The sequence below is a fragment of the Dromiciops gliroides genome, chromosome 5, assembly GCF_019393635.1.
Source record: "Dromiciops gliroides isolate mDroGli1 chromosome 5, mDroGli1.pri, whole genome shotgun sequence".
Lineage (NCBI taxonomy): Eukaryota > Metazoa > Chordata > Mammalia > Microbiotheria > Microbiotheriidae > Dromiciops > Dromiciops gliroides.
In genome coordinates, this window is record NC_057865.1 from 211,979,572 (window position 1) to 212,002,810 (window position 23,239).

Genomic DNA, 23,239 nt, shown 5'->3' on the forward strand with positions numbered 1-23,239 from the left:
TATTAGGTAGTGATCTCCTTTGTAAACTTAGAACAACCATATCTTGTGCTCCAGATGGGGCTGTCTCCCTACGATTGCTAGAGGATACTGTTCATTTATTAACAATTTTGATTACAGATGCTCAAGGAATAGTAGGGGATACATCCAAAATCCCCTCTGACATTCCTGAGTCCCTATGGGCCTCATCCTCTACTGAAGTGGAGCTCCTTAAATCTGCTATGCCTGTTACCATTAAAGTTAAAGGGGGACTACCCCCATCCATTCCACAGTATCCATTGTCTAAAGAAGCTATAGAAGGAATCACCCCTATAGTTGAGGCTTTGAAAAGCCAGAATATTATTATTCCATGCCATTATTCTCCATGCAATACTCCCATTTTGCCAGTTAAAAAACCCAAGCCTGGGCCAGATGGTAAACCTGTTTATCGTTTCATACAAGATCTTAGAGCAATAAGCTCTTATATTATACTGAGAGATGCCATAATCCCTAACCTTGCCACAATAGTTTCTTCCATCCCATATGATGCTACATGTACTGTAAAGATAATTTTTTTTTGGTGGGGCAATGAGGGTTAAGTGACTTGCCCAGGGTCACACAGCTAGTAAGTCTCAAGTGTCTGAGGCCATATTTGAACTCAGGTCCTCCTGAATCCAGGGCTGGTGCTTTATCCACTGTGCCACCTAGCTGCCCCAAAGGTAATTTTTTTGATGACCTGATGAATACTAACATTGAGAGATATAAAATAGGGAGACAAAAGCCTAAGGGTTAGCCAGTTTCATCAAAGATGTATTTTGCTGTCTTATTCACAAATAATATTGTACTAATTTACTGTGAAATTATAACTGGCTATCTATCTGAAAAATTTTATAGCTTTAATTAGCTATCTGCCTCCCTATCTGAAAGCTGCTAGCTGTCTGCCTATCTGTAGGCTATTAGCTTCCTAAGCCAGTCTGTAGGCTTTTATCTGCCTAGCCAATCTGTAAGGGGGGTTAAAAAGTCCCTCAGGTTCATTAAACCCTGTGTGGGCCAATCTGTAAGGGCCTGAACCCCCTCCCCAACTGCTTCTCCCAGACTAGCAAGAAACAAGATTAAAAAGCCTCCTTTCAAATAAACAGAAACAGGGTTTATCGATATGGAACAAACTTAGAAATAAGGATAAAGAAAAGCAAGAAATGTACAACCTGTGAACTTGACCCCAACGGACTCTCTACTTCTCTTTTAACTTTGTCTCTTGCCACCTTGAACTCTCAGTCACTCCCTCTCTGTGGGTATTGCCGGCTGCTGTCACCACCTCCCCCCTTCACTCTAGCTCCCCTGTGTCTCCCTGTGTCTCCTTCACTTGGTCATGCCTTCTCTTCTTCTTCACTACATCCTTCTCTACTGATGACCCTCATCTTGTCTCTCGGTCTTTACTACCTCCTCACTGTCAGTCGCCCCCACTCTTCTTTCTCTGTAGCTCCATGTCTCCCTGCATCTCCTTTCTCAGTCCTCTCTCTATGTCTCTACCCACCAGGGTATAAAACCTTTCTCTCCCCCAGAAACCTCAGGCCACTTCTGTGCCCATGCACACCAAGCTAATTCGTTGGCCCCTCCCAGGGCTGGGCCCAAGGCCTGCCGGGCACAAAGACTCCCTGCCAGGTATGCTGGGAGCCAGGGGCTGGGCGGAGAAACCCGTGCATATCCCTGCTGAGCGGGCATGACACCCGAGGCTTTTGTGCATGCTGGGGTGTCCCTGGGGTAGAGGAAGCCGGCCATGCCTGAGGGTAATTTTAGCCGGGGTCCTGAATCATAGTAAATTCTTACATTACTAATTTAACTGTGCTTCAAAAAACTACATAGTCACTCCTGTGTAGTAATTCAAGAGTGCTCTAACCATCCACAATAGAAAACAAATGTGGACAAAAAATGCATGTGATCCACACTGTAATAAGGAGCCCCTCCACATATAGTATATACATATTTATAATGAATATACATGTAATATGTGTTACATATAATGTATAATATAATACCATGTGATATATATTATAAAAATATGTAAGTTTAAGAGTTGGAGTATATTTCCACTCCAATTAATAACAGAAGGCCCAAAGAGATTAAATTACTCAGTCAAATGTATAAACAAGGTGTGACCAAGTCCTAAAAAATAGCTACTAATAATAGATAGCACTTATATAGTGCTTTGGGATTTATAGAGCATTTTACCTATCTTGTCTCATTTGGTCCTCATGAAGGAGATATTATTATTCCTATTTTATAGATGGAGAAACTGAGGCTAAGAGAAGTGACTTGCCCAGGGGAACACAGCTGGTAAGTGCTTTGGGAAGTTTTTCAACTCAGATCTTCCTAACTCCAAATTGAGTACTCAGTTCATTGTGCCAACTAGTTTCCTCAGGTTAGGGATTTTTTTTTTGTTTTGGCAATGGGGGTTAAGTGACTTTCCCAGGGTCACACAGCTAGTGTCAAGTGTCTGAGGCTGGATTTGAACTCAGGTACTCCTGAATCCAGGGTCAGTGCTTTATCCACTGTGCCACCTAGCTGCCCCCCGTTTCCTCAGTTTAGAAGGAAATTTGCTTCAATCCTTGGATGAATATAGATGATTACATACAGGAAATCTCTTGTGATTAGTTGAAAGAATCAGACACTCTTTTGGCAAGCAGCAACCTAGTTCAAAATCACATGTTCTAGCAGCAGGCCACTTCAGTGGTAGTTGAATCCAGAAGTGAAGAACTACTGAGAGCAAACTGCCTTTGGCCAGTTCTCCTCCCCTTCCCATTGATCAGATAACAAATTTGGCAACTTTGAAAGGTCAGAAGAGCTGTAGTTCCCATTGGCAAAGTAGTGTCTCCAGAACAATAGTAGGTGATGGTAGAGTTTACATCAGGAGCAGAGAAACATATCAAGGACAAGTCAGACACAGCAAAAAAAGGTGGCTTCAGCAACTGTGACTCTTCAGGGAGGAAGAGAAATCCAAGCTGTGGATCCTACAAAGCTCTGCCCTTCAAAGCCCAACAGAGGTAAACATCAAGAGGACTGCATTAAGGAAAAAAACAAACAAAAACATTTTCAGTGAGTAGGAGCTGAATTACTCCTTTACCACATGGTTTCCTTACTACCATTTGACTGTAAATTTTAGCCTGCTCTCCCCAGGGATCTTGTGTGTGCAAGGGGAGAATGCATCCCTAGGTTAGATGAAGAAACAAATATTTAAAATGCAAATGGTTATGAAAGATTACCAAGAAAGTGAAGACCATAGGACATCAGGCTGTGTTTTCCTCGCTGTTGCCTTTTGAAGGAAAGGAATACAGAAAAGAACAAAAATTAATATGGGAAGTTAATATAGAATTATAGCTTGAGGTGATGGTAGAGTCTAGTAAAGGATTTTTGAGAATAATGGAGATTTGATCTTGTTTGAAGGGAATAGGAAAGGAACCAATAGATTGGGAAAAGTTGAAGTTTTAAGAGAGAGAGGGAATAATTGAGGATGCAATCACCTGGAGAAGATGGGATCAAATACACATGTAAGGGGCTTAGCAATAATGTGTAAGAGAACTGCTTGACACTAAAAAGAGACTTTCTCATCATTAGGTCAAAGGTGGATATTTTCTAAAAGAGCTTGTTTCTGCTTCAGCATCCTGACAGCTGCCGAAAAGTGGCCCTGATTGTCAGGAAACCAGATGGCAGAGAAACAAATTTTCTCAGCAGGTGATGCATGATGTAGACTGTTCCTAAAGATACAAGAACATCACAGCTTGCCATCCATAACTGTGAGTTTCCCCACTCACTTCATTTTCCTTATATATGTGTCTCTCTGCTATGTTTCTGTGTGTGCATACTCTCTCCCATGAACACTGGATCCATTGGTGGGAAAGTTAACTTAGCTTTATGGATAGACTGTTATAATTTGATTTTTTTTTGCCCTTGTTATCTACTGAGTAAATATTATTTTCACTTTTGTCTCATTGTTTAATACATGTTTCATGTTTAAGAGTCAATGATGTTGTAACTGACTGATTTTGTGAAAATGGGAAGTTCATGGCTATGTCTTTGACCGTTAGCCTTTATTCCTTGAAGACATAATTTTATAGAACTATGTGAAATATAAGCTAGACTGAGTCTTAACAAAGAGACAAAGTTCCATAGTGGTGCAGAATATCCTTGCCTGGACACGTTTTAGAAATTCAAATACAAACATCTGGCTGGAGGTGTTATTTTCAATAATCTTTGGAGGGCCCTTCCAGCACTAGCAATCTGTGTATAGATAAAGTTTGCCATTTTGCCATCTGTCAGGTCTAAAGTGGATTTGACATCACATGCAGAACCATGCTCAAACTGTCCTCAGAAGTTCACAAAAACAACATTGCCAGTGGAACTCAACTAAATTAGCTGGCAAAGATAACATGAAAAATAAGGCTGTGTGGCACAGGGGAGTAGAATGCCATTTACATGTTTGTAAAGCTTTCATACTGGGTGGCTCTTATTTATAAGAAAGTAGTTTCCACTCTTTCTTTCTGCTTTTGGTTTGAATTCAGGCCAAATCCTCAATCTGATCTCATATGACTGTGGTCTACTCAGATCTGAATTTGTCACCACTCTTTATAGCAGACAATAATTCAGCAGTTTGCCTCTGAAACTTTAGGGAGAGAAGGAAGAGCAAGAGATTAAGGGACCAAATCGATTGCAGGTAAAAATACCAGTGAGCAGATGTCAGAAATAATCATAATGAAGTTACTCATCGAACAAATGTTTAAGATGTGATGTGATATGACATTTCTGATAATCATCTTAAGATATAATTTGTACTGTTGGTGTTAATGGTTATTATTAAAAAATAAGGTTAGTTGTTCTAGGTCACATGACCAAGATGATGGAGGAATAAATATTTTCTCCAATCCTCACAAACTCTCAGAATTTCCCAAGTTAAGAACTATGTGGTAAAGTAATTGCAGCTGTCTCTGGCAGCCAAGGCACCAAGAAGTCTAATGAGGTGACAACATGATAAATTAACAGTGGAGAAGACTAATCTTTAATACTGAATGGGCTCACTCAGCACCCCATTCCCACCAACCCACAGGCTCTGGCAAGGCAGCACAACCCAATAAGAGATGGAGGCAATAACAAAAAGTATAATAGACAATGTTGACTGCATGAAATTGAAAAGTTTCTGAACCAACAAAATTGATGTTGGCTGAATGGGGGAAAAATATGTGTACCAAATTTCTCAGATAAAGGTTTGGAAACCAAGATATGTAGACAACGAATTATCTATCTATCTATCTATCTATCTATCTATCTATCTATCTATCTATCTATCTATCTATCTATCTATCTATCCAACCACCTATCTATCCTGAGGAGGTCATTGATATAAGAAAGCTCTTAATAGACACCAAAATATTTATAGTAGCATTTTTTTTTGCAGTATCAAAGAACTGGAAACAAACTAGATGCTCATCAGTTAAGGAATGACTAAACAAGATCATGGTGCATGAATGCAACAGAATATTATTGAACCATAAGAAACAGTATGGTAAATGACTACAAAAATTTAAATAAAAATAACACGCAAAAATCAAAAGTGAATATTTCAAACTTATAAAGAACAAGTATGACTCCAAAAAAGAGATATGAGGGAAAAACTCCACTCTACTCTTTTGCAGAGGTGCAAGGTACATGGGTATGACACATTTTTTTCCCCACAATACTGAGTATTTATCAGTTTTGCTGCTTTTTCTTTTTTTCTTTACAAATATTATTTGTTAAATTGAATGGTTCTCCTAGAGGGAAGATGGGGAATAATGCTATAGGGAATTTGGATAATGTAAAAAAAATCCAGAAGATATCAGTAAAAAAATAATTTAAGAGACTATGTACCACCTGACACTGAAGTGATGGCAAAATGGAGAGTACAATATGCATTTTTGGACATGGCCAGTGAGTAAATTTGTTTTGCTCAGAAATGCTCATTTGACACAAGAAAGGATTTGCTTTTTTTGGTCTTACATTGAGGGTTGATGGATATTTGTGGAAGAAAGCAGAGTGAGTGATATTGGTATTCATCAAGTACAACATAATAAAAATACAAGTTTTTCTTTTAAAGAAATACTGATCACTCAACAGAAATTGATTTTGTTGATTTCCCATTCAGCTGAATGATTAGATAGGGGGTGAAATTGTAGAGAATTAAGAAGAGAGTAAGAGGAAAGAAAATGGAGACATCCATTGTATATGGCCTCAAGGAGTTTAGCCCCAAAAGAGAGGAGAGATATAAGATAAAACATAGTAGAAATGGATGGTTCCAGTGAAGGTTTTTTGAACATAAGAGAGACATGGAAATGTTTTTAGGCAGCCAGGAAGCAGCCAGTAAACATAAAGAGAGTGAAGATAGGGGAGAGAGTGGGGATGATAAAGGAGGGAAACTATTAGAGAAGACGGGATGAAATAGGGTCCCTCAGGCATGTAGAGGGGTTGATTTGGCAAGAAGAAGGGCCACCTTATTATGAGTCAGGGATGAAATCAGAAATAGAGACAGAATGCCTCTGGGTGATGCGATATGAGGACAGGCAAGGAGGGAGGTCTCAGCAAATGGCCTATTTTTTTTTTCAGAAAAATGAGGCAATCCTTTTACACCTTCCTAAATACCTCATTATCCCAGTGAACAGTGGTTCTTCCTAACTTTGTCATCCCTTTTGGCTTCCCCTCCCACACACCCTTGCCTCATATTTTACTGAAAAAATGATCATTATCCTTTGCCCTTTTTAAAGTTTAATTGGAACATAATAGACTGCTCCAGTCCTTTACTTTAACTCTGTGCAAATCTTTATGTTTCAAGTCTGATTCTTATAAACAACATGTTGTTGGATTCTGCTTTCTAATCTATTCTGCCATCTTCTATTTTTTTGAGTCAGGTCATCCCTTTGACATTCACAGCTATCATCAATATTTATGTATTTGCCTCTATCCTATTCATTAATACTTTTTCCTCTCTTTTCTCCCTGTCTTCTCTTTATAAAGAAAAAGATGCTGAGAGAGTAGTGAGTTCAGCAACTCATATATAATTTGCTTCTGATCCCCTTCCTCTTTTCTCTTTCCCTTTCCTGTACCTCAATCATATATCCTTAGTCTTTCTTTCTTTCTTTTTAAATCACTCTTCGTGAACATACTGCAAGATTAGGTTTTGTTTTGCTTATGACTAAGCCCTCTCTGAATATGCCTTCCCTTTTATTTCTTTCCTTATTCCCTTTTGTTTCCTGGTTGAGTTAAATGTGTGTCTACATGCACTCAATTCTCTCTCTCTCTCTCTCTGCTCTGTATGAGTGTGTATGTATTTTATACTCTTCTAATCAGTTCAGATGAAAAAAAGCTCAAGTGTCACCTGACCCCCTCCACCCCTTCCTCTGTGTTTTTTTTATCTACTTGCACACCTTGATTATGTGATTATCTTCCCTCATTTCTTTGTTAATGTATTTATTTTTCCTCCCTTTCCTTTCATCTTTTAAGATCATCAAAATATAGCAAAACTATACACAGGTCTTCTAGCTTATTTAGCTCTCTTTTTCACCCCTGTCAACATACTTGCTGGTATCTGGTCAGTGATATTTGGAAGATCATGGAAAATAGAAGAGGCAGTACAGTTCTGGAGAATGGAAAATATTGCCCTGATATCCAAAAAAGGATAGAACCAAATCTGCAAAGTATAGGTCAAGGAGCTTCACATGGCTGTGAAATTTCTAGAATGGATGGTTAAAATGATGGTTGGTGAGTCTGCATAGCTTCTTTAAAACATCATGCCTAGCTAACCTCGTTTCCTTTTTATATAGTATTATGGGATTGCTGAACTAGTAGATAAAGAGAATTTATCAGATTGCCTAGATTGTGATAAAGATTTGAATAGATTACTTTATGCATTTTTCTGGAGAATATTGGCGGATATAGATTAAATGATAATAAAACTAGATAATTTCAGTATTGGTTGGATGAATAGTTTCAAATTGTTGCTAATGGTTCTGTTCCATCATGGCAGAAAGTCTGCAATGGAGAAGTCCAGAGATCTGTGCTTGGTCCTATGCTATTGAGCACTTTGATTGATGACTTGGATAAGGCATAGATGGCATGCTCATCAAATCTGGATTGCCACATTAGAAGACAGTTAGAATCTCAAAAGATTTTGACAGGCAAGAGCATTGTCCTGAATCTAATAATATGTAATTCCATTGCGATAAATAGGAAGTCCTAGACTTGGGTACAAAAATAAATTTCATACATATAAAATGGAGAAAACATGGTTAAACATCAGTTGTTTTTATAAATATCTGGAGATTTTCATGAACCATAACTTTTTTTGTTTGTTGTTTTTTTGGTGAGGCAATTGGGGTTAAGTGACTTGCCCAGGGTCACACAGCTAGTAAGTGTCAAGTGTCTGAGTCCAGATTTGAACTCAGGTCCTCCTGAATCCAGGGCTGGTGCTCTATCCACTACGCCACCTAGCTGCACCAGACCATAACTTTTTAGCTGTGTGATGTTGTAGCCAAAAAATACTAATGTGATGTCAGATTGTACTGAGAAGCCAGGCTTCTAGAAATAGGAAGATAATAGTCCTACTACTGTACTCTTCATTCTTCAGACCTCATCTAGAGAATTGTGTTCAGTTCTGAGCTTTGGTCTGGGTAATATATATTTTTGTAGATATTCAACTATTTCATTTGGATTGTCAAATTTATTGTCATATAATTGGGTAAAATAATTCCTAATAATTGTCTTACTTTCCTTTTCACTGGTAGTGATTTCACCCCTTTCATTTTTGATACTAGTAATTTGTTTGTCTTTTCTTTTTTGATCAAATCAATCAATGGTTTATCTATTTTATTGTTTTTTTCATAAAACCAGATTCTAGTTTTATTTATTAATCTCTCCTTTGATTTTCAGGATTTCCAATTTGGTGTTTAATTGGGGATTTTTAATTTGTTCATTTTCTATTTTTTTAGTTATATGCCCAAATCATTGATCTGCTTTTTCTCTATTTTATTGATGTAAGTGGTTAGGGATATAAATTTTCCCCTAAGAACTGCTTTGTCTGCATTCCATAAATTTTGATTGTCTCATCATTGTCATTTTCTTTAATGAAATCATCAATTGTTTTTATTATTTGTTCTTTGACCCACTTGTTTTTTAGGATAAGATTATTTGATTTCCAATTGGTTTTAAATCTCATTTTCAATTGTCCATTATTGAATGGTATTTTTATTGCATTATGATCTGAAAAGGATGTGCTTACTATTTCTGCTTTTCTGCATCTGGTTGTTAGATTTTTATGTCCTGATAGATGGTCAATTTTTGTGTAAGTCTCATGTACTGCTGAGAAATAGGTATATTCCTTTCTATGCCTGTTCAATTTTCTCCAGAGATTTATCATATCTAATTTTTCAAGAATTTTATTCATTTCCTTAACTTCTTTCTTATTTATTTTTTGTTTAGATTTATACAGTTATGAGAGGGGAATGTTAAGGTCCCCTACTAGAATAGTTTTATTTTCTATTTCCTCCTGTAACTCATTCAACTTCTTCTTCACAAATTTAGATGCTATACCATTTGGTACATATATGTTAAGCATTGATATGATTTCATTGTCTATGGTACCTTTCAGCAAGATGTAGTTTCCTTATTTATCTCTTTTTACTAGATCTATTTTTGCTTTTGCTTTGTCTGAAATCATTATTGCTATCCCCATTTTCTTTGCTTCAGCTGAAGCATAATAGATTTTGTTCTATCCCTTTACATTTACCCTGTGTGTATCATTCTGCTTTTTATCTACCTTCTTACTGAGCCAAGAATCCTGCTTCACTTGCAGTTTACTTTTGATAGAGTGAAACACGACCTTCTTAAAGACAAACAAACTATCCTGCTGTTAAACCCTATGGAGTTCTTATTTTTCATTAAACAGTTTTTTAATTCCCCCATTGTTTTCATCAAACCACTCTTGAAGTTTGCAAGTGTTCAGGCCCAGATCAGTAAAAACAATGCTGTACACCAAATGTCTGAAAGTTACACGTTCCTTTTCTGTCCCACTGTTGCCAATCATGTATTGGCTTAGTTTTCTCTCCAAATCAGCAATAAACTCTCCTTGCTTGAAAAAGTGCTCTAATCTATTGACATTATCTTCTGGTAGCTCTGACAAGCAGGCCAGGGTTGGGTGAAGAAGACAATTTTTAGGCACCTTTTATAGCCCCTTTCTCATGACAGGAGGTAAGCAGTGTGGTCCTTGAAAAAGGGTGTTCACGAGGCAGCTAGGTGGCCCAGTAGGTAAAACACTGGCACTGGATTCAGGACCTGAGTTCAAATCTAGCTTCAGACACTTGACACTTATTAGCTGTGTGACCCTGGGTAAGTCACTTAATCCTCACTACCACCCCCGCCAAAAGAAAAAAGGTGTTCGGACACCCAGAAGGCTGCCAAATTCCACTGCTGCTTCAGTCTAATGAAAAGATGATCCTGTGGCTTGGGCTGCCCAGTGTATCCTACACTTGCTTCTTTATCACTTGCCTGTCACCACAGGATTTTGAGGTAGGTAAAAATGTTAAAATGGTATGGGCAATATCTTTTGTTTTGAGAATAAATTGGATTTAAATGAGGCAGAATTGTGCAAAGATATTGGCCTCTCTCTTCCAGAGTCATCAGAGTCTAGTGGCAAGACAAAGTCAAGATGACTGGAAATGGCTCCAGATGCAGTTGGATGACCTTGGTATCTTTGATGTCTAACCAAGCTCTAAGTGCTCTACAATGTCTGATTCAGCTGCCTTCATGGATGTTGGAACAAATTGTTCTTGTTCACCTATTCCACTGGGGAAGTCTTCACATGCTTGGGGTAGAACCCTCCTTAACTCATTGATAGGTTTGAGACCTCTCAGTTACCCTCAACCTGGTTTAGCCTGTTTGCTGAAATAGTTTACTGGGGTGTGGTCACTGAGCATGATATAGCTTCCCCTTCTTCTCCTTCTCCTTCTCCTTCTCTTCCTCTTCTTCCTCCTCCTCCTCCTGCTCCCCTTCCTCCTTCTTCTTCTTTGCAATGAGGGTTAAGTGACTTGCCCGAGGGTCACACAGCTAGTAAGTGTCAAATGTCTGAATCTGGATTTGAACTCAGATCCTCGTCAATCCAGGGCTGGTGCTTTGTCCACTGTGCCAACTAGCTGTCCCCATTACATACCTTCTTAAAGATGAAGGTGAGAGCTGGGTCCATCAGATGGACATCAAAGGTGGAAAGCAGCCCTGAAAAGGGCTCCAGAGTTACTAGTCTTCCTTGAACACCCTATACTCCTCATATTGTTATAGGTATCATTTCTAGTACTATGTAAAAATAAAAATCTTGATAAAGAACATTTAATGACCCTGTTCTTTTTGGAAAGGTCTTTACCATCACATAAGATGCTGACTCTTGGTTTTAGATAAATGTAACTTACATATTAAGAAAAACACCTTTTATTACTATGGTTTTTAATAATAATAATTATATTATTATTATTATTATTATTATTAAAACCAGAAATGGGTTTTGAATTTTATCCAAAGCTTTGTCTATAACTATTGATGTAATCGTGTGAATTTTAGTTTTTGTTATTAATAAAATCTTCATGTTTGGAGCTTTCCTTATATTGAGCTATTACATTGCTGGCCTCTTTGCTAGTATTTCACTCAATATTTTTTACAGTAGTATTTGCTAGAAATATTGATATATGATGTTCTTTCCCTGCTTTGTTTTTCCTTTATTTAGTCATCAAGACCATCTTTCTATTATAGAAGGGATTAGGATTACTTCTTTTCTCATTTTTGTAAATAGTTTGCACAACACTGAAATTAGGTATTCTTTGAATTTTTGATAGAAGTCACTTGCAATTCCAATCTAGTCCTGGTTATCTTTGTCTTTGCCTAATTTATGGCTTATTTGATTTCTTTTTATGAGATTGAGTTATTTAAATTCTCCATTTCTTATTCTGTTACAGGGAGTATTTTAAATTTTTGTAAATATTTATTATCCATTTCATTTATCGTTTTTGTCAGCATATATTTGGTAACAATATCTAATTATTTTAATTTGTTGTGAACTATTTTTTATATTAAAAATTTGTTTTCCTCTTTCTTTCAAAAATATGGTTAGTCAATAATTTATTTTATTAGTTCTCCTCCCCCCAAGCTCCTAATTTCATTTATTGATTCTTTGGAAGTTTTGCTAATTTTATTATTTTTTCTTTGATATTCATGATTCCTATGTTTGTATTTAGTTAGGGTTCTTTTGTTTTTTCTCACTTTTTTTTTTTAGTTGTATGCTCAAAATCATTGCTGTTTTTTTCTTTTGTTAATGAGGGTGTTGAGAAATAAATATTTTGCCCTGTAGTCTGACTGCATTACAAATGTTATGGCATGTTGCTTCACTGTTTTAATTTTTGATTACTTTTTGTTTTGTTTTGTTTTTTTGTGAGGCAATTGGGGTTAAGTGACTTGCCCAGGGTCACACAGCTAGTAAGTGTTAAGTGTCTGAGGCCGGATTTGAACTCAGGTACTCCTGATTCCAGGGCCGGTGCTCTATCCACTGTGCCACCTAGCCGCCCCGATTACTTTTTCTACTTTTTCTTTAACTTTTTCTTCAACTCACAAATTCTTTAGGATTAAATTATTGAGTTATTGTTTAAGCATGGACTCCTTCTTCAAAAGTCCTTTATTGATTGTTATTTTTGTTGACTTGTTTAATTTTTTTCTTCATTTGCTCAAAATATTTTTATGCCCTAACATAAAGACAATTTTAAAGGTTTTTTGCGCAGCTACAGAATATGCATACTTCTTACTATTTTCACTCAGAAATCTCCAGAAATGTATCATATCTAACTTTTCTAAAATTCTATTCAGTTTCTTCTTTCTTGTTTATCTTTTTGTTAGATTTGTCAAAGCCTGAAAAGGGTACAATTATGTTCTAAACTATTTTAATTTTTCTATTTTCCTCTTCAATTTGATTAACTTTTCTTTTAGGTCCTTATATGCTTATATGTATTTAGTACATATTTAATAAATATTGTTATTCATTATGTCTGGTATCTTATTCCATTTTTATTGTTACTTTTTCTGAAATAATGATTGCTATTCCTTTTTAAAATTCATCTGAAACTTAATAGATTCTGATGTAAGCCTTGTGGATTATTTCCTTCTGTTTTCTCTCTCTCTCTCTCTCTCACCTTCCCTGTTTTATGCATCTGTATGCCAAATACTTTGTGTGTTTGTGTATTTATGAGTGTTCAACCCTTCTTTGTATGATTCAGGTAAAAGTTAGGTTCATATAATGCCTCCTTTAGCCATACTTTCTTCCATTTTTCTGTACTCATACAATGCAAATATGAGAAATATGTCCCATCCCCTTCCTCATTTCTTTTCAGTGTGTTCCTTTTTACCTTCCTTTTCTTTATTCTATTAAGAACATCAAAATAGAATAAACCTATTCCCAGATCTTCTGTATCTCTTATTCAATTCCCTCCTTAATACTGATGATAGTAGAATTTTCTCAAAACAATAGAAGGAATCTTCTCCTTTTGGAATATGAGTACCTCATCATGATTTAGTCTTTTAAAATTGATCAGATGTAGTTATCTTTCTGGTTTTCACTTGATTCCCATATGTGGCATTTCAAAGTTTCTTCTCAGCTCTGGTCTTAGTCAGGAATGTTGAAAAATTCACTTTAAGTTTACTCCCTCCACTTATATTGTATTCAATGTATCCAAAGATTAAAATTTTTTGCCTTTTAAAGTATACATTCTCAGGTTTATTTCTCTAAGATAGTAATTGCTGCTGTCTTATGTGATTCTTTGTTCCTTAATACATTTTTTTTCTTTATAGGTACAAAGCGGCAGTTTTTCTTTGACTTGGAAGCTCTGGATTTTGGATGTGACATTCCTGGATTTTTTCCTTTTGTGGTTTTTTTCTGGAAACAATTGGTAGATTCTTAAAAAAAATTTTTTTTGTTGAAATCTTTTTATTTTTATATCATCTACCTTCCCTCCCTTAAGGATCACTGATAGGAAGTCTATAAAATATTTTTGGTGGTTCTTTCTACTGTTTTTTTTTTTTAACCTTGATATCTGATCCAAATAGTATAGTTAAGTTTAAATATCCAGGGTTTTGTTTTGGTCAGGGTTTTAGGGAGTTTGATCACTTGTAAATTATCTTTCCTCAATCTGCCTAGAGGGTTTAACTGAATCCATGGAAACAGGTGAGATCATCGAGAGAATATATAGAGAGAAGGATGTCTAGAACAGAGACCTGGAGTCACCCACAATTTTTGATATGACATGAATGAAGATCCAGGAAAGATAGTGAAAGGAGGAGAACTAAGAGCTTAGATGAGGAGAAACATGTTCTTCAGAGAAGAACCTGTACATTGGGAAAGAATGAAGATTAAAGAGGATGGGGATGACATTAGGAGTCACCTGCTTAAGAAGACTGGAGGAAATAGGATCAAGCAGTTGTATCATTGGTTTTGGCAAGATATAAGGATACTTATTCATCAGAGATTATGGTAAAGATAGAAAGTGAGCAATGATGTCAAGGGGATGTGATGATAAAGAAGTGAAGAAAAGGGAGTTTTCAGTGAATAGCCTCCTTTTCTCAGTGAAGTAATAACAGGTGAGGTCCTTTTCTTAGAATCCTAAGAAGGGATCCTGTGGTATGCTTGAGATAAGAAGAGAAGCTTTAGAACAGGCAAGCAAGCAGAGTGGAATAGAGACTTAGTTATGGAGGAAAAACATTACCTTGCTACAGTGAAGGCTCAGTTAAGAGTAGATAATAATACTATCATGAACCCAGTTAACATAATTTTGTGACTTTTTTCAGCTGTGTAAGTAAGAGCTAAGGATAAAACATGTGGTTTGATAATGTGTGAATGGCAATAGGAAGAGAACAAAAAAGGAGTAGAGGGTGGTACAAAGTTTCACTGTTTCATTCAGGGGTTGATATTGGGGAAAGAAGAAAAGATAGTCGATCAGTTATGATTAAAGGGATGGAGGGAATTAAGGTTATGGGGAGAATGATAGGATTAGTTAGAATTAGTTATGGGGAGAATGATAGGATTAGCAAAGCTTAGGGAAAAAAGGTAGGAAAATATTCTGATCAGATACAAGTTTCAGAGCTCTTGAAGCATCAAAATGAGTATGTGTAGGTGATGGCAAGATCAAGGGTAAAACCATCCCTGCATGTATCTGAAATGGGGTACAGTAGTAGGTTATGGGAGCTGAGTAGATTAAGAAACTGAGGGAAATGAACATGTATGTTGAAATTGGGGTAACAATTAGGGTGGGGATTGGAATAGAAGACAGGTACTAATCTTATTAACAAAGGAGAGAGAATGGCCTTGGGGTCAGTAGATAACGGACATCAAGATCTGGACTGGCTGATAAATTTGGATAGTGTAAACCTCACAGGATGTGCGTTTGCTGAGTTTTCATAGCAGTTGAGAATTATAGAAGTTTCAGTGGAAAGATGGGAATATTTCTTCTCCCTGACTAGGACCAGTGGGAGAGTGAAAACAAAGATATAATAGGTGTAATGGGCAGAGTTGCATTATCATTTAGCGAGTGTGGGGTGGGGTGGAGTGGGATGGTGGAGAACAGATTTTAATGAATTACAGAAAATGGAAAGAGCAAGAGAGGAACTGGTCTGAAATGAAAGGAAGTTATTTTATTTTAGAGAAGGAAGCCATACCAATGTTGGATGAGATTAAAACGATAATATGTAATGGCTTCAGAAAATGGATTCTCCAAGGTTTTTCTCTACAGAGGACAAGAAGATAGGCTTTTCTTCTTCTGATGAAGCTCCAACACTATCCTCAGTTCTATCATATAGATATTATTATCTATACAAGTTTACCACTTTGCATTTTCAGATAATGATAACTAAAATTATATATAGAAAGTAAACACAAAGTCATGGGGTGGGGATAGGAGAGCACTACAAACTGTGAAGAGGGATCAAGAAATATTTTATGTAGGAGCTGGTATTTGAGCTAAGAATTGAGGAACATTAACATTAGTGGTAAAGAGGAAGAGGATTCCAGGCACAAGCATGAGCTTCTGCAAAGGGACAGAAGTGCCTATCCCAATATCAGTCCAATAGAATAGAACTTTTTTCCACCTTCAGTCTCCCATAACCATTTCCTATTTTTGGATATGCTTCTAGGCCTGGCTTAAGGATGAAATTCAAATGAGTTGTGAAAAAAATAAACAACATATTATAAAGTGAATAATAATAATGATAGCTAAATAGCTACCATTTATATTATATATAAGCACACAGTACTTACTACGTACCAGACACTGTGCTAAACACTTTATAATTGTTATCTCAGTGGATCCTCACAACCACCCTGGGAGGTAGATGTTATTATAATTCCTATTTTACAGATGTGGAAACTAAGGCAAACTGAGGTGAAGTGACTTGCCCAGGATCACACAGTTATTAAGTGTCTTAGGCTAAATTTGAACTCAGGTTTTTCTGACTCTGGACCTGATGCTCTATTCACTGCACAAAAGTTTGGTATAACCAGTACAGTGCTTGAACTCTTTGAGTTGGTATTGGAAGTATTAATATCTCCATTTTAGAGATGAGGAACCTGGAGCTAAAGAAAGTTGAGTTAGGAAGTCAAGACAATAGGGAGAAGCCAGGAAGTTGCCTGAGCTCTCCAAAATTTCCCTTGGAAACAAGATTAAATTAAGCCTCTAAATGGGTTCTGGAGCTACAGAACCTACAAAAAGACAGAGTGAAACAAACTTTCAGCTTAAGATAACCTAGGTTTTGGGAAAGGTCTGTCTCAGCTAGGTAAAAGGGGAGCACAGCTCAGCAAAGATGGTGTATGGGCAAGCCAGAAGAAAGCTCTTAGCCACAGCACAGGTCAGCAGCTGAAGACCCTCATTCCTAGCTCAGCAGGCCATTTTTGAGGCCCCCAGCTTCAACATAGAAGGCAATCTGCCAACTGGGTTTCCTCTACCCAACAGTGCAACTAGGCTGGGACACCTCAGTGCAGTGAATATGTTGCAAGCTGCTGAAGCCTCGCAGTAGAAAGTCAGTGACTGGGCCCCTGGCCCCCAGCAAAAGAAGCTTGGTACAGTGCAGAGCTCAACTTTAAAAGGCATGAAATAAATTAAATTAAAAGAAATTAAAAGAAAGTTGAGTAGGGGGCAGCTAGGTGGTGCAGTGGATAAAGCACTGGCCCTGGATTCAGGAGGACCCGAGTTCCAATCTGGACTCAGACACTTGACACTTACTGTGTGACCCTGGGCAAGTCACTTAACCCCCATTGCCCCACCAAAAAACCCCAAAAACAGACAAACAAAAAAGAAAGTTGAGTAACTTTCCTGTGGTCCCACATGATCAACTGGTTTATGAAGTTGGATCTTCTGATGACTTGACTCATTCTAGCTAATAATTCTTATGCAGTGAATTTTTAGGATGAAATTACTACCTTTTATTTACTGCAATGCTTGATCCATTCCCTTGAGAAGCAGGCAATGGAATTGTTTGTAACTCTCTTAACCCAAGCTAAGTTACTCAGAGGTTAGCCTATAACTTGAACCTCTCAGAGTTAGATGTGTTGCTGATTCAGATTCAATAGTATTGATGTAAATCAATCTTGGGTAACTCACCTAAGCCTCATATCCAAGCTGATGCTTCTGAACAATCTTCAGAAATAGAGTTATGGAAAGGTCATTGCCATAATCCAATTTTGATTGCAATTATATGAGGGACTGTGAAAAAATCCACATTTCAGAGAAGTGGCTGGGAGTAAGCCTCTGGGACCTGGGTGTGTGCCCAATAAAAACTCAGTTTGGCAAGCAGAAGTTCTGCTAGAGCAGATGGAAAATGATCTTTGGGTCACTCTGGACATTGACTACAATTTTACGAGTCCTTGGTACAATGAACAAGTTCATTTGAACCTCAGAAAGCATCCCCTGACCCTCCCTTGCCAGTTTCCACTATGTGTCAGCACACTAATGTCTTATCTTCAGTAAACTTTTTCCAGTCTACTTTTTTATAAACTGGTTTGGGGTAACTTAAAAAAAATAGAAGAAAGAGAGATGACAAGCCAAGTGACTGCTGCCCCAAACACTTCTATAATTTACATGTGCAAACAGAATGTGGTAACCCAGAAACCAGGAGATTTTAATTGAGTGTCCCCTCTTTTTAAGATCCCTTTTTCTTTCCTGGGATATGATAGATGGATGGATGTGAATATGAAGTCTGTTTGGCCTTCAGGCTCATCAGCTTTAGTCAGGTCTTTACTTGAACTTGCAAAAGGGAACCTGAGAAGTTAATCATTTAAAATAAACACCACACAAACACACCCTGGAGGCACTGGTTAGAAGTATATAAATTCATTGAGAAATTAATCATGTAACCTTACTTTGGTAGATATTTTTTATTGCTGTAAGAAAGTTCAGAACATATGAAATTTGAATCATCACAGATATAATAAAACATTTACATAAATTTCAATGGCAGAAAAAATCAATGTTTTATGTGAAAATTAGATTAAATATTCATTGACTGAAGCACAAATCTATTACGTTTGAGGTACATATCATAAATCAAGCACATGTAGTATTATGGAGAAACTATTCCTACCACTGCTATTAGAACTTGAAATCCTAGAACAGGGATCTCAGGAACTAAAATAAACCCTCTTTCAAGCACAAAGTTCAATTCTCATAAAAAACTAATTTCACTGCTCCATAATAATTTTGAAGAACATATATATGCACAAATATGTACACAAAATGTAAATACACACATTTACATTATGTTCCTTCCCTTTCAGCATATGTTTCAACAGTACAGTAAAATTAATATAAAATACTTTAGATTTCTCTTTTCCCTACTTTCTGTTCACTCACAAAAAAGTATTATTAAACAGCTGAAAAAATGGCCAGGAAAACTCAAATCTTTATATCCAAATTCCAACGAGGTAACCAAATAATATTGAAACTTGGGCCTCCTCCTATGCTAAAAGAAGAAATAAATTATATGATCACATGCTGGCATCTTGTAAAAAGCCATATTGAGGCAATAAGTTACGATATTCATTACCTTTGCCAAATTCACCAATAACAAGCCACTGGAGGCTATAAAATTTGCAACATAAGTGTAGGTTTTGATCATGTGGTATTTTTCAATTACTTTCTTAGGTCATATTATTCTTGAAAGGAAAGCAAATGAGAAAACAAAACAAAACAAATTAGATCACCTGACATTCTTCTAAGTACTGTTTTGTCTTATCCTTAAACCAGTAATATAATCCCCAAGATTTTAAAAAGAAAAGAAAAGCATCTTTGTAATTCACAGAATGTAAATGATCTAGCCACTGTCAGTGCTGTTCAGCTTGTCCTGTTCTCCTTCCGTTGAAGCTGGTTCTTCAGAGATTAAAGAACTCAATTGTTTCTGGGCACAAGAGAGAAACAGTTCCAAAGTTGACAGGCTTCTCTGGCGGATCACTTGATCAAGCTATGGATTTTGTTTAAAAAGAGAAAATAATGCCATTTAGAATATTTGAAATAAAGAACTTGAGAGAAAATGTATTATACACATTCTTTTGAGGAGAAAACTTAGGAATTTACTTTCAAGTGTTTTGAATAATGTATTACATTGAATTAAAATTATGCCACTTAATCTGGTTTGGCTATTTTAAATGATATTAAGAACAAGTAAAGTGTAATAAGTTTATAATCTAAATTTATAATAAGTGATTACTTATTGTATAAATATAATATGACCTCCTCCCCCATGGTGGAGAGGTGCAGAAGCAGAATGGGGCATGTTATTAGATATACCAAAAGACTGTTTTATTATACAGAACCTACAATGAGAATTAATAAAGTATTAAGTTATTCAAATAACAGACAGATAGATGGGTGAGCGTTTGGCATAGTTATCAACTAGGGAACTCCAGGATGAGGAAACTCCCTCTACCAAAGGAGGCTGGCACCTTTCCTGCAAATCTTAAAGTGCTAAGAGTGCTAAGCACTTGACTTGCCCAAGCTCATGAATCTGCAATGGGTCAGAAGTGGACCTCAAACCCATATCTTGAAGGCTCTGAGGCTAGCCCTCTATACCTTTTTATGAATTAGGAAGAATCTTCAAAGAACCTCTTTTCCACCCCCAACAGAATACCCTATGGCCATGCTATGTAACAGAGTTCACAATATACACAATATAGTTTGTAAGAATGGGGAAGATTTCTCAACTCCTGAGAATACTGTTAAGAAAAAAATAAAAGTAAGGTTGTAATAAGTAGAAGAGGAAAACATCTAAGACACCTGCCACATAAAAAAGTGTGTGGTGGTGGTAGTGGTGGTGGTGGTGTGTGTGTGTGTGTGTGTGTGTGTGTGTGTGTGTAACTTTTCTGCTCTTCAGATGTATGGAGGGTTAGAAAGCATTACTGGGATTACAATGCAAAAGTTTACAGGCATCAGTGTGGTGGCTACATATGGACATAAGCCACGAAAACCACCAAAATGTTTGCCAATCCACTGATGTTGAAAAGTTTCTTTCAAATCTAGAATTCTATGAGTTTTTACATTTTTAACTTGGTACAGACTTTTTTTTTAAACAACCCTCCCTTTGGGTGATAATTAAATTAAAAAAAATTGAGCATCTATCACAAGCCGGGAACTATGTTAGGTCCTATGAGAGATACAAAGATGAACAAGACACAGTTTTAAGGTTTACAGACTTTAAAACTGAATAGGGCATGAACATAATATGAAAATACTGGTTCTCTTCAGTTGTCTGTAAGGTACTTGGTTCTTCTTCAGAAGCTAAGGCCGTGTTGGGGTGAATCCTCACTTCAGCCAGCGACTAGCACCACTACAAACAAGTCTCTCCTCATCCATCTCCTGAAATGACCATCTCCGAGCTCGCTTGCATGTACTCAGCTCTCATCCTTCATGATGATGAGGTTATGGTCACGGAGGATAAAATTAATGCCCTCATTAAAGCAGCAGGTGTAAATGTTGAACTGTTCTGGCCTGGATTATTTGCAAAGGCCCTGAACAATGTAAACATTGCAAGTCTCATCTGCAATGTAGGAGTTGGTGGACCTGCCCCAGCAGCTGGTGGTGCTGCCCCTGCTGGAGGTGCTGCTCCTGCTAGCACAGCTGCCCCAGCTGAGGAGAAGAAGAAAGAGGAAGCAAAAAAAGAAGAATCCGAGGAGTCTGATGATGACATGGGCTTTGGTCTGTTCGACTAAATATATTTTTTGAAACATTAAATAAAAAGCTTAACTAAAAAAAAAAAAGAAAGAAAATACTGAATGAGAGGTATGACTAAAATACAAGAAGAGTTCAGAGTAGAGAAAAAACATTTTTATAACATTATAGATGGGCCTTGGGGAATAGAGTATTTTTGGCAAGTAGACATGCAGAGGGAATAGTGTGAACATGGGAACAGAGGCTTGAAAGCTTGGACCAATCTGTTTAGGGCATATGAATGTGGTAGTGGGGGGATAAGAATGGGAAGGTAAATTAGACCCAGAGTGCAGGCGGCCTTCTATGCTAGGCCAAGGAATGCAAAATTTAGTTTTATATGCATTGCAGGATATTTGAAGTTTTTAGCATGGATAATATAATCAAGATTCTGATTAGGAAGATTAATCTAGTTATAGCACACATTGGTGGACTGGAGGGATAAAGAGTAGAAATAAAGATTCTGTTTAATCAACCAATCATTTATTAAGTGCTTATTTAAAATTTACAACAATCATTTATTAAGTATTACGAACTATGCTAAACACTGGGGATACAAATGAAGGTAAAAGCATGTAGTCCCTGACTACAATGAATTTACATACTAACTGGGCAGACAAAATGTGAGTAAAAATGCCTACAAGACACATACAGAGCAAAACAGAAAGCTCAAATGGTCGGGGCAGGGGGGCGGGCAAGAAAGCCTCCTGCAGAAGGTAATGTTTAAACTGAGTCTTAACAGAAACCAGGAATGGTTAGAGGTAAAGGTGAGGATGGAGAACATTTTGTTGCCATTTAGGAGGCTCTGTCTGTAGTTTAAGTGAGAAGCAATAATGACACAAACTAGAGTGGTCACAAGAGAAATGGAAAGGGAGGAATGAATGTGAGATACAATAGAAGCAAAATTGGCAGGATGGTGGATGCCCAGATGGATGCACAGTTAAAGATGATGCTGAGGTTATGAATCTGAGAAAATGTTAGTGCCATTAGCAAAATTAAAGAAATGAAGAGGAGATGATTTGGATGGTCAGACGACAAGATCAGTTGGGAAATAATAGTTAGCTTTGCTCATTAGATTCTTGTGTTAGAGCTTGGAAATAAGACATGGAGCTCACATTTCATGTTTATTTTTAATTTTTCAAATTATATAGCAAGGCATTTAATGTTGAAAACAATTTTAACGTCCATTTTCAAAATTTTGTGGTCCAAATTCTCTTCCTCCTTCCCTCCCCACCTTAAGAACGCAAGCATTTCAATATAAGTTAAACATGTGTAGTCATGCAGAACATTTCCACGTTAGGTTGTGAAAGAAAACAGACGAATAAACTTAAGAAAAAGAAACTAAAAAAATATGCTTCAATCTGTATTCAGATACCATCAGTTCCCTCTATGGAGATGGATCACATCTTTCATAAGTCATTCAGAGCTGTCCTGGATCCTTGCATTACTGAGAACAGTCAAGTCATTTATAGCTGACCACCTTATAATATTGCTGTTACTTTGTATACAGTACATTTCATTTTGCATCAGCTCATAAGTAATAAAGCCTTATTTTAAAGGAATCTCAAGATTACACTTTCATATGGCTTTGACTGAAGAGGTTGGAACTGGAAAAATATTGGAATTATACAATGTCAAGTCCTACTTTGCAAGAATAATGTGTAATTCTGTATCCAGTTGTGTATGGCGAGCCTTGTAGATGTGGTGACCTCCAAAAATATAAGAAATATCTATGTAGATACCTCTATGGATAGCCGGGTAGCTGACAGTGACCAGTTGTTGACTTTAATTTCCTTGAATATTATTGAAATCTAGAAGAATCATTATGACATTTTCATTTAACAAATGGGTTTTGAGAGAACTGCTGGAATGCTGGCTTTTAGATGCTAGGTAATTAAGTTTGGAAATTTTAGAATACATTCACAGTTTGTCAGAAGGCTCCAAGCATTTGACCAAAAATTGCTGCCAGGATATTT

The 23,239-nt window shown here is 36.8% G+C and overlaps 2 protein-coding genes across 4 annotated transcripts in view; one reads left to right on the forward strand and one right to left on the reverse strand.

The window, feature by feature from the left end:
• Positions 1-18,443: 18,443 nt before the first annotated feature.
• Positions 18,444-23,239, reverse strand: part of CCDC91 (coiled-coil domain containing 91) — a 427,400-nt gene continuing 422,604 nt past the window's right edge. For all 3 annotated transcript variants that reach the window (XM_043966436.1, XM_043966437.1, XM_043966438.1), the window contains exon 13: positions 18,444-19,524. In XM_043966436.1, coding sequence (XP_043822371.1) covers positions 19,378-19,524 — 147 coding nt within the window. In that variant the 3' untranslated portion in view covers positions 18,444-19,377. The remainder of the gene's footprint in view (positions 19,525-23,239) is intronic.
• On the forward strand, positions 20,921-21,268 carry LOC122728173 (60S acidic ribosomal protein P1-like). Its single transcript, XM_043966440.1, has one exon. It carries the CDS (start codon positions 20,921-20,923, stop codon positions 21,266-21,268), a length of 348 nt encoding a protein of 115 aa, XP_043822375.1.

What these genes read in the sequence shown, in the direction of transcription:
- LOC122728173 (XM_043966440.1), top strand. Translation starts at nt 20,921, where the DNA reads ATGACCATCTCCGAGCTCGCTTGCATGTACTCAGCTCTCATCCTTCAT.